Below are 20,734 nucleotides of genomic sequence, written 5' to 3'. Positions count from 1 at the left end.
GGCGGGGCCGGGGATGGAGGAGCCGCGCCGCCCCCCGCCGCCAGCCCACGGCCCGTGACGGGGCGGGGGCCGCGGCCCCGACGGGGCGGGCGGGGGGCCGCTCGCTGCCTTCCTCGGGGCGGGCGGGCGGGGAGGGAGGGGACTCCGGCAGGGGCTGCCGTCGCCCGGGGCCGCGGTGACTCAGAGCCGGCGCGGCCGGGGGTGAGCCGAGGTCTGTTGTGGGATTTTTTCCCCGGCAGGTTATAAATAGCCCCGCGCGGCGCCGTGTCACGGAAGGACACCCTGGCCGGGCGCGGGCAGAGGCCGCCGGCGCGCAGCCTCCCCCGGCCGGGCGGGCCCAGCTGCCGTGGCGGGGCCGCCTCCCGCCCGCTGTCCCCCCTCCCGCAGCACAATTCACACCGCCGGCCCGGGCAGCCACAGCCCGGCCCCGCGGGGACACAGCACCCCGGCCCTGCCAGACCTCGCCGAGGCAGCAGGGAAGATGAAGCCGGAACGAGGTAAACGGCTTATCAGTATATTTCTTTTTTTGTTTGTTTTTTTGTCTCTAGGATTAGAAGTAGCCCGGTGTTTTGTTTCGGTGTTATCGCTCTGTTTCCTTATCCCCCTACCCTGTCGTTTTGAGGGCTGGGAAAGAATCCAGGTACTCGGGCTCAACTCGGGAAATGCCAGTGGGAGTGGGATGCGGAAGGTGCCCCTCGAAGGGGGTTACAGCCCCATGTCCTGCCTGCCCTTCGGTTTTCCATTGTCTTGGCTGGTTGGAAGGGAGACAAGCGCCGTAGCGAACTGCTTTAGCTGTGGGAATGCTGCAGTTTGTGTGTCAGACACAGCCGGCTCGTTAGCACAGACCCGCAGTGCTGAGCCGAGAGTCGGTCAAAGGCAAATCGGGCATCGACAGACAATGCCAGCAGATGTACAGAAATGTCCAAATATAGCCGGAAAACACCCTGAAAATAACCATAACTTATATCTGTCTTGTTTTATAAACTGACAGTGCTTTCCCCCCCCCCCCCTTCCCCCAGTTTTAATGGAGATATATCATAACAGGCATGGTGAAATATAAATTTTTCACGATCATTTGGTTACATCACATCTGGATTACTGACATCTGGTTTTACAGAAAAATAAAGTCGACAGTCTGCGTATATGTTTTTAATACTTGAGCTCTTTTGCCGTATAGCAACAGCTGCTGATGCCCCTAGAGTTGGAAATATGTCATGACTTCTATTTTGATCCACAGGAACAGTGATTATTGATTCCTCTTAGTTAGAGCAGGACTGGGTTTTTAAGCAAATCTTATGAGTGCTCATCGTACTGTTAATTAAAAACAATGATCCGTCTTTCTGAAAGTTTTGATGATTCTATTGTTTACCTAGTTGCTTTCAATTTAAAAACACATTCTATTTGTGTTAGAATCAGTTTGGTGTTTTGAGAAACACTTTAATGTAGCTCAGATATCTGTGTATGAAATACTAACACTTACATGACATACACATGTTAATTAGGTTTGTTAATGACATGTTTGCTAATAGCGACACCACATAAATGACCACGCTTAGGTGGATTTCTTGTCAGTATATGCTGCAAGGGTTATATGGTGTGATGAAAGCACAGATAGTACAGAAATGATCATAAATTAATGGAATTTAAGTACTATGGATTTGAAATGGGCTTTCCTCTGCTTTCCTTCTTGTTTCTCAACTGCTTAAACCTTCACACGATCGATTGCAGCAAGGATGGTTGTTTTTAGAACCTCTTTAGATTTTAATACTAGACCCTAAAATTTGAAAACTGTTTACTGTCAAGGTTAAATTAAATTTCAAAATAGACAGGTAAAAACCCAAGTTCAATATTTACAGCTTTAAAACTGTCTGCTCTAACATTCAGAACATCTGTATGACCTTTGTCTATTCCTTTCTTTAATTTTTAGGCTGAAGTTAGAACACTGGAGACATTTTTAGTTGGTGTATGATAAGTGATCAGATGCCTTTTTTTAGCCAGTGTGGTATAGAGGGAACCAACAGAAAGGTTGCCGGGGTATTTTTTTTGTGATTTCCCCTCCTCCCCCCAGCTGGCAGTTAATAAATTGTGATTCTTATCCATTTAAAAATATTTACCACTAACTAGGTAAAATCCTTCAGAAGTAATGTCTTGAAATCCTTTTAAGATAATTACCAAAAATCTTGAAATAAACCATGGGTTTTGCCAAACATTGAAGGGTATCTCCAACCATTTCAGTAGATCCCTTTAGCTTAACTGTGGGCTAATGTAACAGAGCAATCCTATGCACAAAGGGGGTTGTGAAAGTGCTGCCTAAATGCCACATGCGGCCCACAGAGGCTCTTAGGAGGCACGAATCATGGAAATGTTTACATGTGCTGATTTCTGCATAGCAGCTGTACCACAGGATACAAGCAGTCAAGTGTGCAGTCACCTGCTTCCAATCGTTGCAAATTAACAGCAAAGGACAGAGGAGAAGCAGAGCACTCAGTTTGTCACTTCTCTACAGATCCTCAAAATCCCCTGAAGAGTGTAAATTCACAGACTAAGTGAAGCATAAAGAAACAGACTTAAAAAGACTTGTGATGTTTTGGGGTTTGTCATTCTTATAAATAATTATATCAGAATCAATTTGGAGCAGAGGGATGCAGCTCGTGTTGTTAGAATTAAGCTCAGCCCTACACTTTAGGTTGTAATGCCCAGGCATGTTGGGAGAGGTATGGTTTAGCCTTTGTCATACTACCAATAAAATTCTTGTTATCCCCAGCAAAGATGGGTGGTTCAAGAGAAGAAAGAGGAGATCTAAATGTGCAACCACTTTTATCAGTGGGAAGTGTTACAGAATGTTTAAATTTAAGGAGGTGAGAGGGATGAGGAGAAATGAAGAAAACATGGGAATTTGGCCCTGAGGTACTTACCTGCCTTTGTAGTAAGGAAAGTTTGAAAATTGGAGATATAAACATGTAATATGTGAGAGCAGTACGGAGGAGATGCAACATGGAGTTCTGCATAGCAAACCTGTAGAGCAGTTTTGCAGGTGAGGAAGAGCAGGAAGTGGGGTTTGAAAGTGCGGGTAAAAATGAGGACTTATTCCTTTGGCATTCAAAGGCACGGGGCATTCCCAGGATGTATCTCTCATGAGCATCACTCAGATCTTACCCATCAGGTGAGGTGTGAGTGTGGATGGACAGTCATGAGCACATTCCCATAACTACCTCTGTATGTGTCTAGGGAGTGCAGTAACTAAAATGCTGATGGCAGCTGCTTGGCTTTACCTTTCCTGTGCTGCCATTCTTAAAGCAAAGTATTGAAGCATCTTAAAATACAATGGTCACGTTACTTCAGTTGAGGCGTCACTGGTGCCAGGGAGAAGAGTGATTTATCTCCCTTTCTTACATACAGCGTTTTTGGAGTGACATTTGAGTTTTGGGGGTTTTTTTTGTCTTTCTGCAGTAACAACATATCAGGTTACCTGGCTTTGATCCATGATATCGCCACGATTTAGTTTCTGCAGTACAGCTGCCTAGTCAGCTGCTTCGCACTGCATATTTGGACTGCTGTTTTCTTTCTCAAGTACGGAGCTTTGCTCTTGCTTCTATTGAACTTCGTTCTGATGACTTCTGATCGCTTCACCAGTTTATTGAGTTTGGAAGACAGAACTAGACTTCGTAGCAGAGGGCTTGCAAACTCTTCCAGCTCGGCTTTGTTCATAAACTGTATAAACACACTGTTTCACCATCAGAGTTAATGAAAACATTGCATAATGTCAGGGTGATAGCTTGCTGCCAAACTCAGAAGGCTTGTTATGTACTCTTAGAGTACACTTGGTGCACAACTGGAAAAAATCTTGTGGTTTAAATGAATCTACAGTATAGTCATATTTTACTGTGGGAATGTTACAAGACATCAAAAGTCCTACTATAGTCTAAATAGCTCAAAGTTACTGCTCCTTCCTCCTCCCTCCCCCTCACTGCATGAATGATCAGTTAAAGGAGGAAGACAGGCTTGTTTGTCTTTAAATGCATTCTGGCTGGGTTTTATCACCTTATTCTAGTCTTTTCTTACTTTTTTATTACTTTGCTTTGTTTATTCCTTATTGTGTGTCCTCTGTATAGAGACTATTTTGTTTTCACTTACAATTTAAGCAAAAAGCAGTTGTCTCTTATTTTTTTAAGCATTAATTCCCTCCTTGTGATTATCCTAATTTACAGAAATGGCCTTCTGTCTACAAGAGAGGAACAATCAATCTGAAGATTGCTTCTTCTCTTCTCCTTCCTTCTTTGCAAGTCAAACTCCAATATGTGCCTCTGGCTCTGTTTGTAGTAACTGGATTGAGGGACTTTCTTCCACATTACTTGGTGATTTGGTATGGAAAAAGCTAACTCTTGTTTCAGCAAAAGTCTGTTTACTACCTCATGTTGGAAACATAGCTGAAGGATTCCTGGATGTATCTGTGGGGAAAGGTGGAGGAAAGATTAATGGAGATGAACAGTTAATGGAATGCTTTTCTTCAGGTTCTTAGGAGGAGGGATGAGGAAGCATGAGTTTGAGGGAAAATGAGTTGAACCAATGTGTTCAGTTGGGGAGTTGGTTGTTAAGTTAGGAGATCTGGATAAGGCCCTTGTTTTTAAAAACAAGAGTTAGTTTTATGCTCTATATTAATTGTGGAAGATTTTGTGGAAAACTTTTTAGCAAAGATAATGTGCTACAGAGTATGCAGATTAGGAAGTGAAAATATATATTGAAAAAGAATGAATGTTATTTTAGTGTCCTGTATTGTACTGTGATACAGACACTTTAATTTTATAGTATCTTCTCAGTGAAATATCACAAAGCACTTAAACTTTTCCATGGTGGAATGGTGTAGCCAGTAAACAAAGTAATAAACTGGAAATGAGCTGCTTCCTGCTTAGTGGAGTTGTCACTCCAAAAGTGTTTGGGCAATGCTTCGGGCTTGGTTGCCACAGGTAAGTGCAGGTTGGGTGCTAATGAGCTGGAGGTGACGCTGCTGCCTGGCCCGGGGGGAGCTGTGTGGGCAAACACGCTCTGCACGTGCGAGGGAGGCTCCCTCTGACAGGCAGGAAGGGCTGGGTGGCTCTGCTTTTCCTACGTGGATTACTTTCAAATAAACCCATCTTATTCTCCGAAAGAAAGGAAAGCTAAAACTATTTAGGATGAAAAAACCCAACCAGCCCAACCAAACGGACAGGTGGTCAGTATATCGCACTCAGATTCCATTTATAAGGTGTGAAGCCATCGAGCTCTAATCTTTGGAGAGAGCAGATTTGCCCTGATAACATATAATATATAGATGCAGTGTATGAGTGAACAGGAACATAAGCCTTTTTTTTTTAATTGAGGGTGGAGTCTTGATGCTTTCAGTACAACTCTGTCCTTGCACCCAAGAAACGACAATATAAACTCTTTTATTAAACTTCTGCCTCAAAAATTTCACTCAGAAAAATTCTTAGCTTTTAGGTGCTTAACTTTTTAAAAAAGTTAGGCACCCCCCCCAAAAAAAAATCAAAGTATATTAATTTGTAGAATAGAAAATTCCAAGTTTCAGTTTGAAATGCCTGCTTATGTTAGTTTTTTGACCTGTTCTGCAACTTGTGCCTCACTATTGACGTCAAGGCAAGACCTCCTGTTGTAGAAGTATTTCTTGGGTTGGAAGGGTGCTTTCATCGCTGTTCAACAGTGAGAGTTCTTCATGGCATACCTGTTTTTCAGAGAGGACCACACTGGTAACAACTTGGCCGTTTTCTTTTTGTTTGCCTGGTGTTGTCCATACTTGCCTTCAGAGGGGCTCTTGTTGCTACAACAGATGCTACTGGAGTGGCATTTAGGTGGATATTTTGGGGCTTGTGGGTATGCCAAGCCCATAGGCCTGGGCTGTATAAACTGACCCTTCTGACCATATTCTTTACTTGCTGAAGTGAGAAACTTTGGCGTGCCAGCTCAGATCCCTGGACCGAAGTGTATTAGATTGGACTTTATTGTTAAGGGCAGTGTTGAAACTATTATTGGATCTGAGGTCTGCCAGCTCCTAAATGTTTTTAAAAATAAGCTAACATTTATAAATACAGATTCTCATGAGAGACAAGAGTTTGTTGCCAAATGAAATTCTGCTTATTAAAATTAGAAATCTCCTGTGAAAACAGAGTAACTGATGAGAACAAACCAACTATATGACATTTGTTAAAAGAACTTGCTCTATCTGCCTCACTGTTTACAATATGTTTCCTTGTTATTTTGACAAACTTCTACTAATAGCAGCTGTTTACAGGCGGTGAAATAGCCATAGCCCTTTATCTTCTCAGCAACAAGTTTAGGATAACAGTCCAGCAGTTACTGTATTCTTTTGGTCAGTAAGGTCTTGCAGTTTAACTGTAAATATAGCTGTAATTGCTATCTCCATTCTGACATGATACTTGATAAACCAAGTTTTTTAGATTTTTCACTGTCCCACATCATTGTCTTTCAAGGAGATAGTAAATTGTTCAGTCTTTGCAGGTCATTTATATTTAATGTTTAGGCAGAAGCCAGTTTTTAAGTTAAAATTGTTTTAGAAGTGCATGTACAATTGCATGGTTACCTTTGTACTACCTAGTACTGAAACTCCATGTATAAGTAGGCAATTAAGGATGAATGCAAATACAGAAGAGTACCTCTTGGACCTGCATAGGTAGTTAGACTTTAAAAGACTTCACTTGCATTACATATTCCTTTTTCTGACTATAGCTACAGGCACGTGGCCAAAGCCATGTGAGCTATTCTTGCTCTCCATGCATAACTGTACTGGGATTGGAAGAGAGATTTTTTTGTAAAGGCTACTTGTAAACAGTATAGTTGAGTTGTAAATCATGAAAATTCTTCAGCTTTTCTTAACAATTCAGAATTCTTCTGACCAAATCAAATCTAACTCACTTGCACAAATACATTTTCTTCCTTGTTAAATGGACCTGACTGGTTCTTTTGGCTAGTGGTTTTTAATGCTAGCTTTGGGACCAGAGCTATTTAAAGTTGCTATCTGGGATACTGTTACTACATTACCTTAACTCAAAATGCAGAGATGTAATAAGATAGTATGAGGATGTTCTTGGGGATAATTTGGAGGAGAGAGCTGAGTGTGAATCAATGGAGGCAGCTGAACACACCGGGAAGGAAGCACTCCATGACATGAAATACTAAGGATACTTTCATGTCTGTGCTGATTGTAAAAATCCTTGTAATGAATAAAGGTAAACAAAGTAGTCTTACTGAGAAATCTTCTGAACAACTTTGTTTAAGAGCACTAAGGAGAGTTTTTCTCCCCTCGTATACATTTGTTTCGATTTGACCACTTTTCTTTTTGTGGGCAGGCATGCAATCTCTCTCTGTCCAGGTATGTAGTACCCAGTAACTGTGGGGCACTTACACTTCCCTCTTAGCAATGATCAATGCATTTCCTGAAACTGTTGGCTTCTCCTAGCGAAAAAAAAACAAGTTGATTTTTCTTCTGAGGTATAAAAAAAGAGAATGTCTCTGAAATAAGGACTCTCTGGTTGCACATGAACCATGTCATCTGTTTTACATTACACAAGTTAGTGATTTTTTCTTTTTTCCATTAAGATCCCTGGGAGCCAGGTTGGTAAGTCAGTCCATCTTGGATTGTGAACTACTTTAGTCAGTCCATAAGCAGGTGACTGCTTGTGCTAGTTTAACCTCTTAATGGTGCTTGCTATGGATGCAGGGATTCATTCCTTTTGCCCACTGATGAGCCTTTGGTATTTGTGGGGGCATATTTCACACTTCTCTGTGCTGCAACAAATTAGGCTTCTTTCTTAGGGTGCTGTGCTAATATCATCTTGTTGTTGGGTGTAATGGGAGAGGGAAGGGCAGAAAGAGAGAATTTTGGTAGAGTTGAAGATAGCAAGTATTATCCCATATCCTCAGTACAGTCAGTACCTCAGTGGGAGGTGGTAGGGTGGTAGCTGGTTTCTGCTGAGGGACAAGGGAAGGAGAAGGAGAGGTGCAGGAAGAGCTGCTGTGGTCAGCATGCTCTTTTTTCAGAGCAATGGGAAGCCCTTCTCCCCTGCCAGGTATTGTTCTCCTTGATTCCCTGCCAGGGCAGCAGCCCAGAATACAAGTGAAACAAACCATGGCTCAAACTCACATGTCCAGGCGGGCCAGCAAGTTTGATAGAAGGCTTTAGGGGGGCAGAGAGGGTGAGTAAGAGCAATATCTGTGTAAATGTCTATGGTGACTGCTTACTGAAGGCATAACTTCTGTGTTAGCACAGAGTGAAGTTTTGGTATGTTGGGCTAATGCTTTTTTTTCGGTGCAGTTTTCTTGAAAGCCACAAGTATTGGTGCATTTCCTTCTCATGTTAGATCTTAATCTTTAAAACACAACCCAGTAAGACTCCTATTTACTTGCTCTTTTTTCATTTGAGCTTTTAATTTTGGTTAAGTAGTTGTATCTGAGAGTAGGGGGAAGAGAATAGGTGCATCGAGAAGAGAACAACTTTAGTAAATATTACAGTGATGTGGAGTTAAAGAGGAGGAGTTTTGTACTGGTAGGAACTGAACAGGGATAAAATTGTCAAGATCAGCATGGACTAGGAATGTACAGGTAGGTCAAAGAGAGGGATATCAACACGGAAGCTGCTGAAAGGTAAATCCTTTTCTCTCTGCTGTAAAATTCTTTAAAAATATGTCTTCAGGCATATTTTCTATGCAAGTTTCCCCCACTTCTGTTGCATTTTACTGAAAAGTTTGATTTTGGGTTTTTTTATTTTGTGGGAGAAGCAGCGTCTTCCTTTTGAAGCACGTGCTGTTTGAATGGCCAAAGAAATTTTGTTTACTGTGGAGAAGCCATGAGAAACAAAGTGTCTGGAGGGCTAGAATTGGAGGGGGGAGCTGGGTGATACTACCCTAACTGTACTAACAGCAATACTCACAGTGTAACTGCTTACACCAGGATGGCACAGGCAAGGTGTGGAGGACCCCTTTAGGAGTCTGCACGCTGTTAAAAAGTGAAGAAATGAAACCACGTTTATGGGCGTGAAATGGGAGGAATAGTTGGTAATACTTGAAAAGTTTGAAGGCAAAGATCAATATCAAACTCCTAGAATACACACCTGCCTCACCTTACATTGAGGGGTTAAGTTCACTTAGCTTAAGACAGCAATAACTGGCTGTTATTGTACTGCTTTTGGATGTTTCCTATTAGAGCCTCACTGAATTAACAAGTTTCTATGAGAAAGTGTTTTGGATCCACTAGCAGAAAAGTGAAGTGATGATGCTTGATGGGCATTGTATGTTCTTTCATCCCATCTTCATGTTGAGAATATGTAATGGCATTTTATAAATGTTTTAGGACACTTTTTATAAGCTGATGTTATTCATTCTTGGTTTAGTTTCTACTATGAAATTTTGAGCGCTTTATGATATGCACTGATTTTTTAAAATTTTTTGTTTGTTTTAAAATCATAGTGGAACTATTAGCATCTGATGCTTTCAGCTTCTCTAGGTGTACTGTGTAGTTTTACCTGCTCAAGAAATCTTGAGTTTAAACATCAGTAAAAGGAAAATAGACATAAATTAAGAATGTGAGTGGTATATCTAATAATCTCTTAAATATGCATTGCAACCATCAAGAACTGACTTCAGCTTTGTTCTGAGCAGTTGAGCATCTGTGGGTCTGCAGTGGGAGAAGGGGAATAGGCTGTCTACATGAGACCTCTTGCTGGTTTTGTGTTCTGCAAATTAATAACTCAATCCAAAATGTTTGTTTCATGGAAGGGATGTGTTAGTAGAAGTGTATTTTTATTTTTAGCTTGTCTCTACAACTAGGCTGTGTAAGCATAAGGTGCCCTGAAGTCACTTAGGGGTGACTCCTTAGGGGTCACGTGTACACCTTGCTTTTCCTGCACAAGACAGGGCTGGAATCTGAAAGAGAGTGTTTTTATGAACTGGCTTGTTACTGGACATCCTGTGCTTTGGCATGGCCCTCCAAAGGCTGAAATTGGGTGTTTTTTGTAATGTAGGCATGATGCCAATTATGTCTACTGGCAAGTGCTGCTGAATCAATCTGTAGTTCAGTTGATACCGAGATGAAACTCATTTGGCTCTGATTTCCTGCTTTGTGAGATGTGTAGGACTGCTTACTTCCAAAGTTTGTCTTGGGATAAAATCCATTGTTATGAAGATATCATCTTTTTTATTTTTAGAAGTGTTATCCTGTTTGTGGCAGAAGGTGGGTCAAAAGACAATCTGTTTATCTTAATCATTTCTCATCGTTTTGCACAGTATTAAAACTGCAAATAGTACTTTAAGTGCAGCGACTTTATGATGATGAAATCTGCAGCTTAGGATAAAGTCCTGTGTATATCTGTATGTGCTACTGTATTCTCCTGTGTTCAGTCACGTTAAGTACCTTGTGCCTCTGAAATTTGTGGAAGAGTAAGAGATCCAGCTGATAAATGAGTAGCCTGCTTCGAGATGGAGCTTTTTGGTGGAATTTCTAATATTGCACTTTCTAAATTTAGCATTTTATTAGGCCAGATGCATTCATTTCTGGGGTGTTCTTCCACAGGCACAGAGCTCAGCTCTGTGTACCTATGGCTGATTTAGGACTTAAAAGCTGGAGTGTCAACATGCTGTCCTACTTTTACTGTATTTGAAGAATATCTGGTGTGAAAAGGATCTTTGCAGTTGCACTCGTGTATCCCAGTGTGGGGAGACTGTTCTGGAGCAGTACAGTGTGTAGGTATGCCTGTCATCTAGAGGCAGCTGCTCATCACTAAAGCATTGTTAGTTGGCCTGTAAAAACAACTGGTGGTTCCTGAATGCTGTCTCTGCTGGTCCCTGTGGGAATTGACTTGGGTGTTGTTGCTTCTGCCTCTTGTTAGCAAAGCTTTGAAACATACTGTTTTTATCAGCATGGTAAATATTCCTCTTGCCCCTCCCATTCCTCCTGTAGATATTCAATAACTGTTTCATAGAAAATCGTCTGACTACTTTTCTCAAGAATCTAGGTAGTTGCTTGAATAAGAAAACTTAAAATCCCTTTTTCAGACAACTGTGTGTAAAGTCCAGTGTTTTTGTAGAAGTAAATGTTCCGTGAAAGAAAAATACTTGGAAAGCAAACTGAGATAAAATATACAGGAAGCTTGAATGTCAGTGACTAATGAAATGGTATGTTTTGCATATAACTTTCTGTAAGGCAGTATCTGTGTCTGCAATCTTTAAATGGGCCAACTATTAAAAGGTATCCGACCTTCCTCGGATAAAATTTCTACTTAGAAATCTTGTATAGACTATGTTTTCTTGTAACCACTGCTAAATGATACTGTTGTATAAAATGTGAGTGGGGAAAAGTCATTCTGTGAAGTGGCATGTTTTCCATGCTCTGGAATGGGTTAGTGAGTGGTACTGGATTTTGAATGTGGTTGTGAAGTCTGGTTTGATCTGGACTTCTCATAGTTTCATGGTATCTAATTATAGAACAAGAGTTTTAGTGTTGTTTTGTGATGAGGTTAGGCTGAGAGTAAGATAGGCTTTTTGTGATGATTCTGTTAATATGGTGAATGTCATCTGACTCGAGTACTTGTAAATAGGTAAGAACTGGAAGAAATTGTTTAATGTGGACAACATGTTTAGACTGCAACTAGAATAGTACATGCTGTTTTGAGACTGCTCTTGTGAAACAACCTCATAAATTAGCCCTCAAAAGTACCCATTAAAAATACTGAAGTAAGTACTACGGTAGTGCAAGGAGAGCTGGGGATGGGATCTCCTCGGCACTATGTGTGCCGTGAGGGTCAGAGGAATGAGGCAGCCGAGCCACTCCCGAGTGGGCTGAGCAGTGGAAAAAAGCGCAGTGGGAAGTTAGCTGGCGCTGGCTGGCAGGAGGGCGGGCTGCCGGCTTTTTCCACTCCAGATGTAAATATTCATCACCTCGCACACACACACACAGAGCAGCTCAGGCTGGCTCCTCGAAGCGGTGCTGTGCGGGAACATTCCGTGCGTGGTGCCAGGCGCACGGACCCCCGGCAGCTGCCCTGCGTGGGGTCGCTCCGGCGGTGCGGGGTGACCCGTCCCGCGGTCCCTGCGGGCCGAGCCCCCGCCGCTCACCTGCCCGGCCGTGCGGGCGGGGCCGGGCCGGGCCGAGGGGCCGGCGCTCGCCCGGCGGGGCCAATCGGCGGCCGGGCCTGTTGCTATGCGCGCCCCTACTCTGCCTCCTTTGTGGAGGATGCCGTGGGCACCCTCCCACCCGCGCCGGCGCTGCGGGGCTCGCTGCGGGAGCGCCGGGCCGCGCCGACAAGGTGTGTACGGCGGGGGAGCCCCGAGGGGTCCCCGCGCAGAGGTGTCACCGACCCCGGGGCCAGGGGCTGTGCGGGGAGGGGCGGGGGGAGGCTGGAGGGCCGGTGGCACCGGCCCGGACAGGCTTTCCCGGGCGTGGAACAAGTTCAAGCTGTGTGACTAAAGAGTAATCGGCAGCTGTTGGTGGTGGTTGTCTGTGGAAGGTGGTTGAAAACCCACCCTGTACTAAAAGTTTGCCTCTCCGGTTAAGTCTGTAAACAGCTCCTTTAGAAACCCAAACCAGACATTCTCCCTTTCCTTCCGTATACTGAGCCTGTGAAAGGCTGGATTTCTGTGAGTTGTGGGGTTTGTTTTCTTGTTCTTTTTTTTTTTTTTCTTTTAACCTCTTTTTAGAGAAAGGTGATGGACAGCCTAAAAATTAAATCGGTTTATTCACTACATCATTAGGGCAAGAGTATTAAATGTCCTGGAACAGGAGGGGAGGACTTCTAAGCCCTAGAAGTGAGACGTGTAGTTAAGTGTCAGATGTGCTAACAGTTGTAGTTAGTGTAGCCATATGTAACTGTTTGACTCTTCATTGTTATGGAGAAAAAACATCACCTCTCCCCCCTCCCAAAAACACCCTGAAGCTTAACTGAGTTTCTTCTGTGCCTTGTTATGTAGGTCAAGTTTCTCTCTCCTCTTTTTTATTTTTTTTTTCCTCCAACAGGAGGAAACTATTACAGTATTTTGATTTCTGCTAGAAACAATGCATGAAACATTATCAGCTCTTTGCCACTACTTGTTTGTCTCGGGGCAAATGAAGCTGATGCAAATATGTCAGCTTTGGGGGCAATAAAAATATGTATTTTTAATTAGCAGCTTACTGGTTGTTCAACTATATGGCATGTTTAAAGCTAATTAAATAGCATACTGAACTCAGTGCAGAATTGAGCATTATCCATTACCTCTTATGCAAACTTGTTATCTAAAAATGTGAATGTTACTTGGATCAAGTACTTGCATGTATTTTCATCTCGTGTATAGACCTTGTTGATATTCCTCCAAAAAGCACCAGAGCTCTAGTTTAAGTGAGCCTGCTGACATGAGATGTCCACTTCCTGACACAGAAGGAGGAATGATTCCACTAGTGTACTCTTGTATTTTGTGTGGGAAAAATTGGCCTTGAGTCACTGAAGCATTGCTTTATAAAGTAGTAAGGAATTTTTGAGAGGACAAAGTGAAATTTCATACTTGAATATATTAAATTTTAAATATGTGAATCTGCCATTTTGCTATGTGGAAAATTACCATGTTTTAGGAAAGAGGGGGGCAAACTAAATTCTTGGCTGAAATTCTATTAGGCCTTTCAATTTTGACCCTATCTAATGTTTTCTTCTTTGGAGTACCAGAAGACTACTAAGGCTTAATAACATGACTTATAATGTGGAAACTTGTAAATAGCTGCATTGTGCTGTGTGACACAGTTCAATTCTAAAAACTATCAAAAATGTTCTTTTGTCTTATGCATTCAAAATTCCATTGTAGGCTCTGGTGTCCATTTTAAAATGTGCATTCTTTTACACAGCTTGAGAGTTGTAATGTCCTCATTTATCCTCTCAAATAAAATTTAAAAACAATTTTACAGGCCTGGCCACTCTCCCAGAATTTTTTCGAATGGGAAGCATATATTGTCTCTTTTGTAACTTTTTTACTTTTGCAGGTTACTGTTTAACCGCTTAAGGGCAGGCATTGTAGGTGAAGGTTAATAGCATTGGAAAAATTACCTGAGGAGCTTCATGCTGCTCCACCGTCGGCAGTTTCACCTCTCAGAGCTCCTTGCATTTCTCCTGAAGAAGTACAGCCTCTCCCTTGGGTCTGCTAAGTTTATGACTTTCCCTCCACCCCACCCTCTAATAGTCTGGACTACAAATACTGAAACAAACCTACTGGAGCTGGAGGTGGCCTCACTAGCTAGGAGGAGGATTTTGGGTGGTCAAACATGTTCTGACAAAGTTCCACAAGATAAATTACCCACCACTTAGATGACAATGAATGGTTGGTAACATCAAAGTTTTGGGAGATCAAGTAGCACAAAGAGAAGACGAATACAAAAGGAAACTGCAGTAGAAGAGGTCAGATGTTATGAAAATAGTTTGCTCTGGGCTTTTTGTTTTGTCTTTTTCTGTATTTCAGATAAAATAATGGAATTCTTAATCTACATTCCTCACCTGAAGACACTTCCTAACAAGTCCTGTGCTTTTTTTCCTGTATGCTTTTTTTATTACCCTGATAGCTAGTTCTGTTCTTGCACCAGTGCTGCAGAAGTTTCCAGCTTGTAGGTGTGATTTCTAACTAACATAATAAAAGCTACAGAAGTATCAGCTCCTACTTAATCTGCATACTATAATGTTTAATGTGTTGTCCATTAAAATAAAACTATTGAATTCTTGAGTGTTTCTATCTCTTCTCCTTGTGAATTCTCTTTAAAAGCTTTATTATTATCACTGCATTTCCACTCTTTGGTTTGTTTCTCATTTTCTTGTTTTTCAGTTACTCCATAGGAAAAAAAAACCTTGCAGCTCAGTGGCATTAGTAGGTGCCTTGTATGTAGGTAGAAAATGTGCTTAACAGTTCGTCCCCATGACTGTATTTATCTTGGGCTTAGGTATGCCATCAGTGTTCACATAGCTTCTTGGAATTGGACCAAGTCTCTCGAGTTGACACGGTCTGATAGCCAGAAAGATGCCCTGGATGTAATTCACCAAGCCTTCACAGGAGAAGTTGAGTATCTGTAATGGACAATTTCCCTGAACGTGCTGAAAGGAAAAGCTTTTCAGGCACTTCTAGATTGTTCAGTTGAATCATTCTCATTGGACCCAGAAGTAATGACACTGTGTTCTTGTTCTGGGTCTCTAAACCATTGCATTATATCAGATCTATCCTATGTATGTGTGGTTGTATCTATCAAATCTCTCATCTCTGTAGCCTGAGAAGGCATCTTGGCCAGTGCTGTCTGCACCGTGTCAGGCTGCACTGAAATTGCTAGTGCATATAACAGGCTGCTGGTCTGCTTGTCATCTGAATGAAAGACCAGCCTGGAAAATCCTGTCTCGTTATTTGGATGTGTGAATTAGTCTTCTGATGCTCTGCAACTCTCTTTTCATATTCCCACATAAGTATTTTTCAAATTTTTCTTCCACTTTGTAAGTTTTGAGGATCTGAGTTTTACTGGCTGTACCTGTGAACAGAGTGCTCTTAGCATATGTCAGGGTGTTAAGTGACTGAAACAAGGACTTCCTGCTGAAGGCCTCTTGCTCCTAATAGTACCTGTTTTTTTGTTGTTTTTTTTTTGGTGAAGTAGTTTTAGGAACAGTAAAAGCAACAGTCACGTCATTCCCCTTTTGTCATTGTAAGCCTCCCACTTTCTTCTGAGGGTGTGATGAGTGAGGAGCAACAAGACTGGCCTGCTTTCCGAGGACTAGATTCAGAAAGAGCCAGTTTATTGTTTTAGGTCATGCAGATTTGAATGAAGATACTGAAGTCAAGATAAGGTAAAATATTTTTAACTCCAAAATTCTAAGCTTGGAAATGTACAACCAAGTTTTTGTTTTCTTAGTGTATACAGCTAGTAGATAAATATATTTCAGATTCCCTCAGAGGATAAAAGGCAATATTTACTTGATAGCAACACAGTTGAGTCTGCTGTTTATCCTTTGAAATAAAATTGCAAAACTGTTTTCTTTTGTCATATCTAGCAGATGGGATAAAGAAGATTGAGATGCTGTGGAACTTGGGAATATCATGTGTAGTGGAGTATGCTTAAATAGGAGGGATGTAGCCTGTCTTGGAATTCAGCCACATCATCTACTGTCTGATGAAATTCTTTTCAAATTGATGTCTAACAATAAAGCTGCTGCTTCTGGAGGTTGGTGTCTGCCTAAGTGTATGCTTTTTCCTTGGTGAGAAAGGAGAATATTGGCCAAGTTGAAGTAATGGTGGTCATCCTACCTGAAAGATAACTGAGCCCTCAGATGAATTTCCACGTTAATTAGGAGATTTACGAAAGGGTTGAAGGTGGGGAGACTTAAATAGCAAGCACCAGTGCTAACAAGCAAGACTGTTGTTAAATAGTTAATAACAGATGGCTGAACTTCTGATGCAAATGATGAGACAGAACAAGAGAAGTTCTCTACATCCTGACCCAGGGACTCCTCACTGCTGCCATGGTAACTAACACTTTTTTCTCTTCAGTTTTAGCAAAGTTTATGAAACTGAAGATAACTTGTTGGGTTTATGACTTTAAAATAAATTTTAAAAGGCAAAGCAAACCAGCTGCTGAAGGAGAAAAAGTAAACTAAGAGAAAGTGGATATGAATTCCTAGAGGCCTTGCGTATTTTAGTTCCTATAACTTCTTTCTAAAAGATGTTTGAAGTACTGTATACTTTAAAATACCTGGCAGTTAAAGCATTAGTTTAAATACAGAAGTTTATAGTCTGAGCAGATCTCTCTGAATCCTTTTCATTTAACTTATAACATTCATTTACCTCGAATAGCATTGCAAGGGGGAAAGAGAGAAGGAGGTAGGAAGCTCTGTGCGTTTGACCTGGGTATGGTACAGAGAGGTGAGGAAGGGCCTGTAGCTGGTGGGGTGGATCTGGCTTTTCATCTGACTTGCATGTGCAGGCAGGCATTTGTCCTCCTTGTGGAAGTTGGGGAATGTCACTGTAGGACTGTAGAAGTCTGTAGCAGCGGCCACAGAGGGGCTTGAAGCTGCTGCTGGACAGGGTAGGACCTTCTCTGCCCCTCTGGCTCAGCTGTTAAAGAATGGGTGAGTATTCTGGAGATCTGTTGCTACAGCCCTGCTTTTCTGTGCCCTTTTTGCTAAGGTGCTTACCTTTGGCTGTGTGAGCAGGATGCTAGAAGGACCCCAAGTGCTCTCTTTCTTGTTTTTATAGCAAAGATACTCTTCAAGTTCTGTACCTACTGCAGTTAAATTCAATCTGAAGTGTCACTATCTCTTTTTAGGGTAGGGCACCTGAAGGATTGTTGGTATAGACTAAACTTCATGTCACCGAAACTATGGGAGGGCAGGTTTTGATCTAGAAAGTCATGAATAAGACCTGTGTATGTTACTGAATACAGATCACTTCTCATAAAGCATAAACAGCCCTTTGTAAGTCTGTTTTATCAAAGCTGTTAAGAACTTGTAGTTTCCCCAGCTTTTGCTGTGTTTGTCAGGTGCCTCTCTGCTTGTGGTCTTGCACTGCACCAGTGGCTTCTTTACAGAATTAAGGAAGTATTTCAAGATGTGTACCAAGCCACTATATTCTCAAACTGTGTTTTCTAAGTGTATCATATTGCTGTGTTAGATGGATCAAGGACTTCTTCAGCCTCCAGGTGTGTAACTCAGTCATAATGGCACTTAAAGAGAAGGGAAGCAAATTCCTGAAGATTATTATTCGTTATCTGTGATACAAATTAAGAGTCACGCTTGGGTATCATGTTTTGCTGGGTATTATACAAGCATGGAACAAAAGACTGCCCTCACCTCAGACCTTATGCAAGTATCAAATGTAAAATCAATGGCTTCCAACAGAGGGCTGTGAGGAAACAAAGGGATAATACTGATGAGACAGATAAACTGTTCTCCCAGCATACAGGCTAACAAGCCTTTATCACCATAACCCAGAAGCTGGAAAGTAGAGTCATTTTAATCAAGTGTTCTTCCCCACTGCAGGACAATACAGGGGGAGTAAGTACTAGTGATTGAAGTAATCAGAGGCCAGTTTACTGCAGTAGTGAGTGGGTGACAACAGGAATGGTGGTAAGCCATGGAGGATCTTAAAAGCTTAAAAAAAAAAAAAAAAAAAGAGTAAAAGAGACAAAAAAGACAACAGGAAAATAGGGTTTCCTGTTAGACACCGGCCAGACGTACCTTCCTTATGAGGCTGGATGGTTGTGAGGCCCTAACTGGTCTGTGTCTTTTTCACACTGGTTTTTGGTGACGAATTCCATGAGAAATCCTGTGGGCTCTGCTGGCACTTCCCAAGCAGGCAGATAAGGCACTGCCATCTGTTAGCCAAGGCCCGGGTGGCATTCACGTGGGCTGTGCCCGGCCCAGAGGTCCCCACTGGCAGGGCTTGTTTCCAGCTTTATCACAGCTTGGAATTTGTCTCTGAGGAAAATCTTTGGATTTCAGACAGTGTTTTTCCATAGTCAAGAGGAAAACCAATTCTCTAGGTGCTATTTCCTAGGGATCCAGCCCAGCAAGAAGGGTGGTAGTGAACCCAGTTTGCCTGTTTTTCTGGGGATAAAGAGGGCAGGTTGCTTGTTGTCTGGATTCCTGTGCCAGATTCTGATCCTTTCAATATCAACCACTAATTCAGATGGTAAGAATAAAATGTTCTGTGCTAAAAATTTCTCAGATGTGTTTTTAATTAGTCCTTGAAGATAAGTGATTGCAAAAAACCAGCTGTTTACAGTAATAGCCAATGTAGTCATGTATTTCTAAATGGAAATTTAAAATTTCTTTGACTGTACTCTTCTATGCTTACTGCTTTGTTATCTCTTAAGAAAAGATCGTCTTCCTCCAACAAAATTATGCATTCTTGTCACTTGTCAGTAACAACATTTATTTTCTTTATTGATTTCTAGTAGAAAATATCTATATAATGTTTTTGGTAATGAGAGGGTTGACAAAATAAGTAGGGGTGGCATCTGTATGGATTCTGGAATGTTTGTGAGGGTCTTTTTTTTTTTTACCTGATGCTTAACTTGAGCATTCACAATAATTTATTAAATCTATTAAACCTGACAAGTGGGCAAATCCTTAATGTTGCCTGAACTATACTGGTAGCTGATGTGTAGCAGATAGTGACTTTTTGGCATATCTGAGCTGAAGTCAGCTTGGAGCAATTTTCCCTGAAATAAAGTAATTCTGACATCTTCTGATTGAAGTTTCACTGAATATTTACTTTGGACATTATTATTTTTCTGCTGGTCCAAGATTCAGCTTTTTTTTCTGCCCCCGATGTGCACTTTTAATTAAATATATATTTGCAAATTATCAAGGAGGAAGTAAAGTTAGGTTTTATTTGTTTATCTGTCTTTGCTTATGTGAGTTGTTTTTGTACAGATACAAAAGAGGCTGGGGAGGGCCTTGAGCTTTGACTGGGTAAAAACTGTTGTTCTTCATACACTGCTTGTGTACTCTATTTTTAGCGCAGTGTTTTGTTTTTCCTAATAATTTATTGCCTTGTCTCTTGACTCACAGGTCACCTGATTTTAGAGCACGTGAACGTAGGGTTTTGGATCCTTTACTGTTCTATGAACTGATAGTTTATCTTGAGGAGCAGGATGCTGCTGCTGCTGGTGAGATTGGCTTGGAGGTGATCGTGGAGGGGTGAGCCCTGTCCCCTTGGTTCTCTGGAAAGTATGTTCTAAGAATACGCAGTACAGGGTGTTACAAAACACACGTGCAGCCAATAAACTTGGAGAGGAGGCCAGGGATAGTGGGTGACTCGAGGTCAGTGCTGTGCAGGGAGACTTTTGCCTGCTGGCCTCACCGTGCCTGCCCTTGCTCCGTGCCAGCAGCAGCGCAGTCAACCGTGAACTCACTTTTTCCTCTTGAAGGGAGAATTGTTTTGAACAGATACGTTATGAATACACGTTATTATTCTTGCTCTTGTTAATTTTGGCACTTTGCACGAGTGTCTTGCATCTCGGATTGTCATAAACTTGTTTTGTTCTGTGAGGTGCCTGGTGGCTGGATGTTTCTGGTAGCCTTCAAAGCTGCAAAGCAAGCCTGGCAGGATGGTTGAATCAAGGGGAGAGGGAAAGCAGACATTTGAATTTTGTAAGCAAGCAAGTATGCTGTTTGAAATTTCAGTGTTCAAGTGGGCCCACTTTTTAAAAAGGTGCTTTCCAAGATACATGTATGAGTTTCATTAGTCTGATTGTTTTGGTTTTTTTTTTAAAATCTTAAAGTAAATCTGAACTGTAACAAGATAAATGTCCCTCAGCTAGATCCTGTCAATTCTTCAAATTGCATGAAAACAAAGAGGAACAAAACCTGCATGCAGTACATCGAGATATTCAGTACTTGCACAGATGAAATAGGTCTAGGCATGTAAAATTACTATTTTGATGATTTAGATTGAACTAAAAGTTCATTACTGCCCAGGTAGTTTCAGATTTTTTTGTTCCTGACCCATGAGGTCTTTTCAGCCCTGTGGAAAACTGCACAGACTGTCATCTTCTATAGAATTTAAAAATAAAGCAAATTAACCTTCATTTATCTGGATCAGGGCCATGGGCTGACCTGAGTAACAGTGCTGGCATTCATTCATAGCTTTATAGTTTTTACAGGGTCCTCTAAGACAACAGAATATTTGAAATTGAGTGTGGTGTGTCCTTGAGGGAGAGGGTTGCTTTTTGGGTGGGTGCA

At 41.7% G+C, this 20,734-nt stretch overlaps 1 protein-coding gene across 1 annotated transcript in view; it reads left to right on the top strand.

Moving 5' to 3' along the window:
• The first annotated feature begins 170 nt into the window (after positions 1-170).
• FAM214A (family with sequence similarity 214 member A) overlaps positions 171-20,734 on the top strand; it is a 48,696-nt gene continuing 28,132 nt past the window's right edge. The window contains exon 1 of the mRNA XM_027644283.1: positions 171-497. Coding sequence (XP_027500084.1) covers positions 482-497 — 16 coding nt within the window. The 5' untranslated portion in view covers positions 171-481. The remainder of the gene's footprint in view (positions 498-20,734) is intronic.

The sequence above is a fragment of the Corapipo altera genome, unplaced genomic scaffold (assembly GCF_003945725.1).
Source record: "Corapipo altera isolate COAL_440 unplaced genomic scaffold, ASM394572v1 50, whole genome shotgun sequence".
In the NCBI taxonomy this organism is placed as follows: Eukaryota; Metazoa; Chordata; class Aves; order Passeriformes; family Pipridae; genus Corapipo; species Corapipo altera.
The sequence above is the reverse complement of the archived record's forward strand: the minus strand, read 5'-3'. Positions and strand labels throughout refer to the sequence as shown.